Below are 11,600 nucleotides of genomic sequence, written 5' to 3'. Positions count from 1 at the left end.
GGCAATAAGCTATTGTGCTGTATAGAGAGCTCGGCCCAGTGCTCTGGGCAGAGGCAGAGATGCTGGTGCTTGACCTACCACTGTGAGAACAAGCCAGGTAGTAAACCCTTTCATCCCAGAGAAACGTTCTACTGTCATTTCTTTGGTCATACTGAATCCACAGCGAACTTGCCAGGGGCTGATTGGCAAGACACCCCCTTTTCACAGCTGCTGCAACTGTGGGGTTCTTGCAAGGGAAGCTGTGCTGGGGTGAGGCTCACCTCATCCAGGGACAAGCTCTGTGCTGGGTGGTGGCTAGCCTGGTACTTGGCGGCCCCATGGCATCAATCTCTTGGCCTGCCTGCCTCTACTCAGCCTTTGAAGGGGAGCAGGCCAGGTGACCCCAGAATGTGCTGCTTGGGCGGGTGGATTATTTTTAGCTGAAGGCAATCAAGACATAGCAGACTCAAAAAGGCTTTTACATCTCCCTTAACTACCTAGAAGAATTTAGGTAGGCGGCCTAGCTGGGAGACAGGGAGCTATTATCAGAGAAAGCTTTCATCTGAGCACACGTATGCATTACTGAACAGCTGCTCTTCTTATTGTGCACTAAATTACCCTCCTGTCCTTTGAAGCACGGAAGCCATTCCTTAGTTCAGGAGGACATACCACCGACTTGTCTCATTGTCTTTGGGGGCCCTGTAAATTGGTATTTCCATTTGTTTTTCTCCTGTCAATCTGTCCTATGTTAATTGATTTGACCAGCAAAAGAACCAAGAAAGGTAGAGGGAAAAGTTTTCCTCTCCCAACACCCTCAGATCCTGCATGGTGATACTGTTACAAGTCAAGCATAAGCTAGATGCCTTCATTAAAGCAGCTGGTGCAAATATTGAACTTTTCTGGCCAGGCTTATTTGCAAGGGCCCTGGCCAACTTCAATATCAGGACCCCCATCTGTAGGGGCTGGTGGCCCTGCCTCAGTGGAAGTCCTGCACTCTCCACCCCTGCTGCCCCAGAGCAGGTGAAGAGTATGGAACAAAGAAAGAAGAATCTAGGGATCCGATGTTGACATGGGCTTTGGGTTTTTTTTAATTAAATCTCTTTTGGAACATGTTCAATAAAAAGCTGAACTCTTAAAAAAACAATGATAAGTGCTCTGAAGGATTAGAGTGTGATGACATAATGCCAGTGTAAGATAAATTCTAGCCGAAATAAGCACGCGAAGAGAGGCAACAAAGGGCCAGGTAGTTTATTTGAACGCAATTCCCAGGCGAGGTTTCCCAGTCAGAAACGGAGACTGGGGAAGTCGCACTCAGCAGGGCAGGCAGCGAGTTTTTAAAGAAGGTAGGGGTAGGCAGAGCTTAGATTTACAGCGGCGCGAGGATTGGCTAGTCTAAGGCACCTTTTTCTGGTTGGGAGGGGGCAGCAGCCGGGGACGTTGGCATGTCATCAGTGTCCAACGTGCTCTCTCCTCCCTCTGGTGCCTCCAACCTTACAACCAGCTGTGGTAGAAAGCAGGGCTTATTTAGAAAAGGCCCTGAAGAATTCAGCAAAAATAGCTCAGAATCAGAGGCGACTAAGCAACACCCACCCACCTCACCCACCATTGCATACCACCATCTCATACATCAAATTCCTGCAGGGAGGTGAAAAGTGAAAGGGCACAAGAGGTCTTTCACTGTAAGGGGCAAGGTTGGAGCCCACAAAGGACAGGGATCTCAGCCGACTTCTGGCGTATTGCATTTAAAAAAGTAATAGCATTAATAATAACTACTATTCAAAGAGGCTTAGTAAGCAGCAGGCTCTGCCTTAGGCACTTTACATTTATATATGTACTCTTACTTAAACCATAGAACCATGAGGAGCTCCCATTTCACAGATGGGAAAACTGAGTCTCAGTGAGGTTCAGTTAAACTGCCCGAGTTCCCAAAGCCAAGAAAACACCGAGTCAGGATTAGAACTCATGTCTCTCGGCTTCCGGATGCCACATATAACCAAATGTTTACAAGAGAGTTTCCCTGATCTTTGCAGTGGCCAGTTCACTTGTTCTGTTGGCACATTTTTGTTGAGCCCCTATGATGTACCAGGCACGGAGCAAAAGCAGCAGCTCAGACCTAAGGTGAGTGAAGAAATACACGTACTGGATAGTATATTTCTTCCTCTTTGAGTTTAGTGGAATAATAATGTGTGCATATAAATGAAGGGAGCACGCAAAGTGACTTTTTCCACAAGCTGTCCTTTCTCCAGGGAAGGTGACTCAGGGCTCTGAGTGTCTCACCCCAGGTTTGAGGCATGATGGCCTGGCTGGCCCTGCTCCTCGAAAGTTTTGCCATTGGCTCAGGTCATATTCACAAAGAAAGACGCTCATTTTCTTTCCTTCCTCTGTAGCCAGCTCTTCACTGAGCCCTGAAGGGTCTGGGTCCAAGTTCATGTCACCTTCAGTTTCCACTAGCCCACCCCACCTCTCGCCAGGTCCCCTAGAAGAAAGGCAGATTTCTTCATGTCTTCCAACTAAACGAGTTTTCTAACTTTTCTGGCAGAAGTTTGTGTTTGTTGAAGGAGCAAGTCCTGACCTGCATAAATAAAACAAAAGGGGAGGATGATGAAAGTCAGTGAAATCACTGAAGCAAAGCAGACTGTCTGGGGAAATCCTCCCTACCCTGAGTGGTCTGTTTCATTGACCTCCTATCTTTTAAGCTCACTTCTCTTACTATGACTCAGTTCCCAGATTTATTCGGAAAACAACCCTTTCTTCTCTCAAAGGTGCTTAGCTCAGCTTGGCTACTATTAGGTGAGCAAGCAGAGTTTCCTCATTTGATGGCACAAAAAGACTGAGTAAGACGATAGTTATCTTTGACTTACCTTGGGAAGAAGGTTTAAAAATACCCCCCTTAGAAACTTTATCCTTATCACTAGTAGTTCCTGACTCCACAGCAGAACACATTAGCACTGGAATCTTTATTCACTTGATGGCTTTCTGTGGGTCTAATGTCCCCAGTAGGATTCTAGGTGCCTCTGATGAGGGAGACGTTGCTTGGATCCCCTGGGTGAGGGGTGCCCAGAGCTGTGCTGGGCACTTGGGCTGCTCAGTTTCTTGATTCCCTTACATTCACTGCTAAATAGCACACTCAGCCTCAAAGCAGGGAAAAAAAGTATTTTTTGGCTGCATCTGAACATATTTGTTATACAGAGTCTGTTCACATGTCTAAAGCAGGATAGAGACCAGATGTAGGCAGTGGACATTTTATGAGAGAAAAACAGGGTGTAAGATGATAAATATCTTGGGATGTGGTAACACTCAGAGGCCCCTTCCTGGGCCATCATTAAGTTTTAAAGTATCTTGTAGTATGTGACCTTATCAGAGAGATTTATGTTCAGTTGAAAAACCAAGTTATTTTGAGCTGAGCAAATGAGAACTCTTAAATTATGGTGGAACAGAGTGAACTTCTGGCAATTCAGTGATGGTTCACTAAGTTTCTCAGGTCAGTGATTTGCAAGGTGACAGGTATAAAGAGAAATCTTTCATGAAGTCATACAGGAAATAGACTCTCCCTAGGGCCCAGCATGTGTAGGTGCTCAATAAATGTTTTATTTAAAAATTTCATTTATTAAGCAAATACTTTCATTGTGCTTTGAATATGCCACACACTATTCTAAAGGCTTTACAACTATGAATTTATGTTCCTTTCTCTCCCTGCTTTGAGGCTGATGTGCTACTTTGCAGTGATGATAGGGTAAATCGAGAAATACTGGGCAGCTCTCTTTTTAGGCTGACGTGTGTACCTAAGAGTTGGCTTCAGCTTGATGCTCTGCTCAGGCACAGCTCCGCCATACCTTATCTGTCCTCACAGCAGCCCTGCCGGCGCTTCCTATCTCTCACCTGCATGCCCTCCTGTCCTGTTGTTCTTAGGCTGAAGCAGAGGAAACTGGATGATCTTTGTTGCTGGTGTTTTGACTGTTCTGGTTTTATTTTTAAAAACACCATTTTGTGCAAGTCAACCTAATATTATCTACATTTAAAAGAAATGGATCCTTGGAGTGGTTAACTGGGCCCTAAAGTCTCAGAAGCTGTCAATTAGCAGTATCTGGATTCAAAATCGTTTGCTCCTACTCAACCTCTTAGTATACTACTTTTGACCAAATTATTAAGAGCATGGGCCCCAGAACCAGCTGCTTGGGTTCAAATGTCAGATCATCTACTCACAAGCCTGCGATTTGGGGATAAAGATTTTTCCTCTCTGTGCAAGTGTCTTCTCATCTGTAAAATGGGGATAATAATACTGCAATATTGTCTAGCTTGTAGGGTTGCCTTGAGAACTGGATGAGGAAATCTAAATGCAGACGTCAGACAGTGCCTTGCACTTTGGTAAGCACTCTGTAACTGTGAGCTATTATTATCTTCAGGTTTCCTTTAATACTTTTTTCCTGCCTAATACTACCAACACACACACACACACACACACACACACACACACACACACACACACACACAAATTTGCCTGCTAATACAATGTCATTGAACTGAGACACTCCATAGTAAAACACCTTTTTATAATGCCCAGGAGACAGGAGGTGAACCCTTATAATATCCAGTAGATTGGAAATGAACAATTAGCTTCAGGGCTGAGAGCTGCTCTCACGGTTTTCCTACATCAGTGGGGCTGAAGCTGTTACACTATTAGCTTCCCCCCTTTTATTTTTGTAATGGGGGCAGCGAAGGCTGCCACTTCTAAGGCGTACAGCTGTGATTTATCATTCTTGACTCCCAGCCAAAGAACCTCCAGACAAGGGGAGCGCAGCAAGGAGGACACGAGGCCAGCGGCAGTTCTTGTAAGTAATCCTAAATCAATTCTAGCGGGGGCGCGGGAAATTCCACCTAGTTAGAAGTCTAGGAAGTGCTGTCAAGTTCCCCCAAGAGGGCTGGGGTGTGGAAATTCCCACCTTTCCTGTCCCAGAGGCTGCTGCAGGTGAAGTCACTCGGCTCAGAGGAGCTCCGGCGTTCCGCGGCTCGTTTGAGGGCTGCCCTTTTATCTCGGGGAGAACAGGATGTTTGGCTTGGCTGGTGGCACCTGGAAAGTACACGCATGCCTCCGGTGTCGCCAGGGCAGGGGTCGCGGGCTCCCGCGGCGAGGAGGCCGGCGCGGGCAGGGGGCGTGGCCTGAGCCACGGCGCGCGCGGCCCCTTTAAGGGCGGCCCAGCCCACGTGCCCCGTGACGCCAGAGCAGGAAGTGTTTGAGGAAGTTGCGCGGGGCTGGCATGTTTAAGATTCCCGCATTTTAATGTCTTGGGGCGGTGCCAGCGCCCCCGCTCTGGCCGCCCCAGCCCCCGCCTTCCCCGGCCCGCGTCCCCGTGGACAGGTGAGTCCCCAGGGGGCGGGGAGCCCCGGCTGCAGACGCGGGCCCGGGTGCCACTTGCGCACCCCGCGTCGTCTTGTCCGGGAGCGCTCGCACCCCCCTCCTCATCTGAGGGTCCTGAAGAAGCTTCAGTGGAGTTTAAAAGCCGGGGGTTTCGGGGCGTGGACGCGTTTCTGTCGTGCGGCCCGGAGTTGGAATCCCAGGAAAACATCCCGGGCCGGGGTGGCTCCAAGTGGCTGCTTCGAGGTGGGCGCCTTTGGGGGAGAGCCGCGTTCATCTCTAGTGTGCGAGACACACGCGGCCGTGGGCACGCCCAGAGGAGTTCCTCCGCCCCCTGGGCAGGGTGCGCGCGGGGCCGGGCGCCCCCGCCGGGGTCCAGGCCGGGGCTCCCCTCCGGAGGCCTCTGAGTGCCTGTCCTCCCTGCTTGCCTCCACAGCAGCTGAAGTGGGGATGGGGGAAGGTGAGAAGGGCAAAAGCTTGCCTCCAAAACAAGACACACACCAAGCGAACTGGTTGATTTACAAAACGAAAACCAGCTCGGTTTTTTTGTCTTCTCACTCTGAAGGGCAGTTACCGCTTACCTGCTGCATCAACTTGAGTTCCGTTTTTTTCTTAACGTTAACCTTTTGTCCCCCGCCCCACATTGCTTACAGAGTTAGCCCAGCATCAGTATGAGCTGGTCACCTTCCCTGCCAACCCAGACATGTGGGCCTTGGGAAATGAAAGAACGACTGGGGACAGGGGGATTTGGAAACGTCATCCGGTGGCACAATCAGGTAGGGGCTCTGCGCAGCTGGGCAGAGCCCGGGCGGGCCGGGGCCGGGAAGGGAAGACGGGCTCCTCTCACACTGCGTGGTCCCCCGCGGTGCTGGATGTGCTTGACCTTTTAAACTCTCATCCTCAATTACATATATTTAAAATTACCCATCTGGGCTAACATTAGACTATCGTGCACACTGTAAAACATACAAAAAGAATAATTTGAAGGGTGAGAATAAAATACTTTTAAGTGTTTTAAAATTACTTTTTCAAGTACTTTAAATTACCAGTTATGACCACTTCCCTGTATTGTTTGCAGTACTTCACAGCACGAAATCGACAGAGCCACGTGAACAAATTATTATCAAGGATAGTGGATGAAAATTTGTATTTCAAATAATTTTTATAGTTTTTAATTATTTGGACGGATTTCTCCTTAGATCTTATGAGCTCCCCATTGTCTGTTCTTATGTGTTTGACATGAGTTTCGCACACTAGGAGTGTTAGTTCTTCCATATTTCTGTTTGCTTGTGCTGGTGGCACAGGACTGAAATCCCCTGCAGGAGTCTCTTTAGTAACTTGTTCATTTTACAAGAATCATTTTATCAAACTGGATAATGCAATCCATAATCCTACTCGACAGAGCACATATAACCTGTGACGTGTCTCCATACGTCTCTGTCCACCCCTGCCTGCAGAGCGCCCATCTTCCTCAGGATACCTCAAGTTCCAAAGTGACACATGATCTTCCGACAAATGATCTGAGGAGGGTCCTATAAAGTTAATATCAGAAAAGCCAAGCCATTTTTTTTTTTTCTAATTTTTTTGGATTCCAGTCTTGGGTAACCTCTGGAGTACATTTACCCCATCTGGAGACCACTGCTAGGGAATCTTTACTCACCAAATAGCTAAACTAACTTCTTGACCCAAAGTTGGAACACACCTAAGTCCTTGATGGATGGCATCTAACTTTTTAATCAAGGGCTACTAAACACCTTTTTTGGATTAGAGGGATGGCACATAGCTGCAGCAGGCAGAGAAGGTGATTGAGGGTGCTGGCTACCATGTCAGAGTGTCATTCCAGACAGCACTCTCCTTTATCAGTTCACTGGAAAACTTCCAGGCTCTGCCCTGCATCCTATCAGCTCTGAGTTGATGGACTGACCCTGGAGGAATGTGGGGGCCAGAGCTGGAGGGCAGAGTACAGCTCTGCACTGGTGGTTCTCATCCTCCACTGGGGAACCAAAATTCCAGCAAACCCTCTGGCTCAGGGGGCGTTAGAAAAAAATGGCTCCAATTTGTTCTGGTCAGAGTATAGCCAGGGGCCTAGTGTTGCAGCAGAAGAGCCAGATCATCTTACAACCCCACAGGGAACTGGGCTGGTCGGCTTCTAGACAGGCCAGAGCTTTTAGAGTCTTGACTATAGCAAGTATCTCGTTGCAGCTGAAGTAGAGATGTCTTGATTTCCTTCAAAAAGAGTTCTGTGCAAATGCACCGTGAGTCTGTCATCTCTAGCTCAAACTGGCCTCCATCTGCTCTCTGGGTTTGGAAAGCTATTGTCAGATGGAATTTGTTTCTGGCTTTATAGAAACAGGGCCTGAGAGAGGGTATGTATATGGATGAGTTTTCTAGAATCACTACTCTCAAGATCCTTCCTCTATTCAAACACCCAAATTCGTTCTTTATGTTTAAAAAGCCAGACTCCTTACTCTGCCCTTGGAGGCCCCTCCACAGTCTGGCCTCACCGTATCTTTCTAGCATTACCTTCCCTCATTGGCTTCTACCATGTTGGCTGCTGAGCCTTCTCAGGGACAAGCCTCTGTCTCCTGGACAGCTTTGCAGAACTTTCGGTTCCTGCAGGGTCATCTCTGGACTGTAACCTCCAGAAACCCACCATGGACTCTTCTTTCTGTGGGAGTCAGTTCTTGCATTGAATTTCTCAGCTCCACTTACTGGTGTGCGCATATTCTGCCTCCGTGTGTGTTAGGAGTGTGTCTTGTGAGGGCTCTAAGCTCTTGGTGTGCCAGGGCTCTCTCTGGCTTTGACTTTTTTCAGTTCCCCCAGAGTGACGATCTTTATGTTACCCATGTGTTAGGTGCACAGTCATTCACTGTGTGATAAAGACCTTTTTGGAATAGGGAAAGAGCCTTTAATCAGTAATTACAAATGTAAACTCCCAAGTAAGAGGGGTCCAGTGCAGTGAGACTTTCTCCCAGTGGGGTCAATCAGGGGCTCGGGGAGGCTTCCCCAAGGAAATGGCGCTTGAGCAGATGCCTCAGGAATTGGTAGAAGTTAGCCAGGCAGAGAAGGTGGGAAGAGAGTTCCAGGCAGAGGAAGCAGCCTGTTCAGAGCCCCTATGGAGGGCAGGTCACGGCAAGTAGGCGGGACTAAGAGGCTAGGGTGGCCAGAGGGAGGATGAGGGGCAGCCAGGTGCAAGGGAGGCTGAAGTGTAGGTGAGAGGCCCTGCCGGGGTGGGGTGGGGGGGATTTGTTTTCGTCAGAGAGCAAGGGGAAGCTGCAGAAGCTGTGGAACGGAGGTCCACTGCAGGGGTGGATTAGAAGGGGCCCGTGCAGTGGTGTGCTGGTAAGTCAGCTCTCCAAAAAAGAGCCATAATGAGTAGTGTTTCTCCAGTTTCCCCAGGGTGACTACTCCCACCACTGCTTTTTGAAGCTGCTGACAGGTTAACAACCAGTTCTTGCTGAATTCCTGAATATTTAACACTCAACTCTCAGGAGCTCGTGCCAGGACACCACTGGCGCTGCCCAGCTGTGTGGGGGAAACAGTCATGAGGCCCTGGGAGTAAGTGGTCCCAGTGAGAAATGGACTTGGCTGGTGGAGATGGAGATGGAGATGGGGGAAGTGGCAGGCGTAAGAGCTGTTTTAGGGGTAAAATTGACAGGACTTAGTGGTGGAATAAAAACTGGAGGGCCGAGGGCGCAAGAGGCATCAGCTATTCACAGGTACCAAATGAATCTTGCTGCAGAGCCTGGCTCAGGCCAGGAAGCTCTCCAGCACCCTCCTGGCTTGTGGCTCAGGTGGGAAAATCCCTAGGCCTCTTTGGATCCTTAGGTGAGGTTCTTTAGTCAAAGGCCAGGATGAGAACACGAGTGGTGTGTTCTGTGGTGGAAGCCCCTCCATACCCAGAGCCGCTTGGAGAAAGCAGCTGGGATTGCACGGTATTGATGCCTTAACTCCAGTCATTTTTAATAATTACATTTAGCAACCATATATGTTTCCTTAATTCCCCAAGTATTTATCTTGTCTACAAAAGAGACTATATTTTTAGTTTGTTGCAAGAATTGGCTTACATTGTATGTATCCTCAATCAAATAAGTGATGCCTGATAATCAGACCCATCATTTATTGAAAACCTGCTGTGTGCCAGCATCCAGCTTGGTATTTTGCTTTATCTCTGGTCTACACAATAAACCTAAAAGGAAGGACTGTTGTCTTTATTCCCATTTTATAGCTGAGGAAACATGTGCAGAGAGCTTTAGTCATTTACCCAGAGAGACTAAGGAGCTGGAATCTGAACCTAAATCTGTTTGAATCCCAATCTCATGCTTTCTCTGCCGTGGCTTGGAACTTCTCCATGGTTAGGGATCCCCTCTTAGAACATTCTCAGTTCTTCGTGGTCAGTCTCAACCATTTCGAAACACAAAGGGGAAAACCCACCTTTGAGGACAGCATGCATAAGTCTTCTTGTCAGACAGAGAACTCTAAAATGAATATTCACTGGTGTAAGAAATGGCCCTTCCCCTGTTTCTGAGTCTGATTCTCTTACCAATCCCTACCACACCTGCACTCCCTGACACCATCAGCCCAAGGGTCAGTGCAAACCATGTATCGGTATGGTTTAGACAGGCTGGTATTTTTCAGTAAGACCTTTGTTAAATGCAAAGGGAGAAGAAAAGGAGAGGACTTGAGTGACCTCGACCTGCAGCCCCTCTTGGGAATAAGGGGAAGAAACCACTTGACTTACAGTCACACACACCAGGCTTCAAATCTTAGCTCTATGTCACAACTTCCCATGTGGATTTTGAGGAGTCTAAGATAGTGATCCCTTAGCTCTCAGCATGTCCGGGTAGGACATGGGGCAGCTGCTCTCTGGAAGCCTCTGGAAACTTCCCAGGTGGCTTACAAATATCATATGTTCTGTGCACTCTGCTGGGACGTGCTACCTCAAATCCCAAAAGATCTTATGAGGATGAAATGAGGTAATGTGTGCACTGGCTGTTATAAAGGTAATAAAAGCTAAGGTGTTATCAATGATCCCTCCCCGAAATAGCCCTCATGTTTGCTTGTACCCTCACTTGACAAGACTACATTGGCTTCAGCTTCTCTGTGTTTTGGTCTTAAAGACTTCAGTCAGTTCCTTTTGAATTTTTATTCTTTTTTTAACTGCAATAAAGTTGATCTACAATATTACATTGGTTTCAGATATATAACCCACTGACTTGATAATTGTATACATTATTAGATGCTTGTCACAGTAAGTGTAGTTACCCCATTATCATACCAAGGTATTACAATATTATTGGTTTTATTCTCTATGTTGTACTTCCACTCATATGTCCAACTTATTTTACAATTTACAATTTGTACCTCTTTATCCCCTTCATGTATTTCACCCATTCCCCGCCACCCCCCCATGGTAACCAAGAGCCTATTGGCTGGCTATATTTGTGGGTCTATTTCTTTTTTATATTTTGGATTCCATGCACAAGTGAAATCATATGGTATTTGTCTTTCTCTGCCTGGCTTATTTCACTTAGCATGATACCTTTTAGGTCCCTCCATGTTGTCACAAATGACAAGATTTCCTCCTTTTTTTTTTCATTTCCTTCTTTTTTATGGCTGAGTAATACTCCATTGTGTATATAAAGCACATTTTCTTTATCCATTAATCTATCAGTAAGCACTTGGGTTACTTCCATATTTTTGCTATTATAAATAATGCTGCAGTGAACATAGGTGTGCATATATCTTTTTAAATTAGTGATTCTGTTTTCTTTAGGTAAATTCTTAGAAGTGCAATTGCTGGGTCATAAGGTATTTCTGTTTTTAGTTTTTTGAGGAATCTCCTATTGTTTTCCACAGTGGTTGCACCAGTTTATATTTCCACCAGGCTTTTCTACACATCCTCACCAACACTTGTTATTTCTTGTCTTTTGAACAGTGGCTATTCTCACTGGTGTGAGGTGATATCTCATTGTAATTTTAATTTTCATTTCCCTGATTAGTGATGTTGAGAGCATCTTTTCATGTGTCTGTTGGCCATCTGTATGTCTTTGTTGGGAAAATGTCTGTTCAGGTCTTCGGCCCAATTTTAATTGAGTTATTTGTTTTTTGATCTTGAGTTTTATGAGTTCTTTATATATTTTGGATATTAGCCCCTTTATTAGATGTACCATTTGCAAATATATCCTCCCATATGGTAGGTTGCCTTTTTGTTTTGTCGAGGGTTTCCTTTGGTGGGCAGATTTTGTTTGTTACAGTCCTACTTATT

The 11,600-nt window shown here is 46.7% G+C and overlaps 2 protein-coding genes across 8 annotated transcripts in view; one reads left to right on the top strand and one right to left on the bottom strand.

Annotated features, from left to right (window-relative positions):
- Positions 1-1,212: 1,212 nt before the first annotated feature.
- LOC118908289 (uncharacterized) lies at positions 1,213-6,044 on the bottom strand. The gene is made up of 4 exons (XM_036877463.2): positions 5,914-6,044; positions 5,429-5,771; positions 4,920-5,047; positions 1,213-2,551 (listed from the first exon to the last, which is right to left on the bottom strand). Exons 1-4 carry the CDS (start codon positions 5,974-5,976, stop codon positions 2,477-2,479), a joined length of 609 nt encoding a protein of 202 aa, XP_036733358.2. The 5' UTR covers positions 5,977-6,044; the 3' UTR covers positions 1,213-2,476.
- Positions 5,045-11,600, top strand: part of IKBKB (inhibitor of nuclear factor kappa B kinase subunit beta) — a 93,554-nt gene continuing 86,998 nt past the window's right edge. For 5 of the 7 annotated variants that reach the window (XM_036877459.2, XM_036877457.2, XM_036877456.2 and 2 more), the window contains exons 1-2: positions 5,175-5,335; positions 5,986-6,108. In XM_036877459.2, the coding sequence (XP_036733354.2) occupies positions 6,004-6,108 (105 nt within the window). In that variant the 5' untranslated portion in view covers positions 5,175-5,335; positions 5,986-6,003. Of the gene's footprint in view, positions 5,336-5,414; positions 5,555-5,985; positions 6,109-11,600 lie in introns of those variants that run through there. The other 2 variants (XM_036877453.2, XM_036877458.2) reach the window with 2 other exon arrangements.

Source organism: Manis pentadactyla, chromosome 7 (assembly GCF_030020395.1).
Source record: "Manis pentadactyla isolate mManPen7 chromosome 7, mManPen7.hap1, whole genome shotgun sequence".
In the NCBI taxonomy this organism is placed as follows: domain Eukaryota; kingdom Metazoa; phylum Chordata; class Mammalia; order Pholidota; family Manidae; genus Manis; species Manis pentadactyla.
The sequence above is the reverse complement of the archived record's forward strand: the minus strand, read 5'-3'. Positions and strand labels throughout refer to the sequence as shown.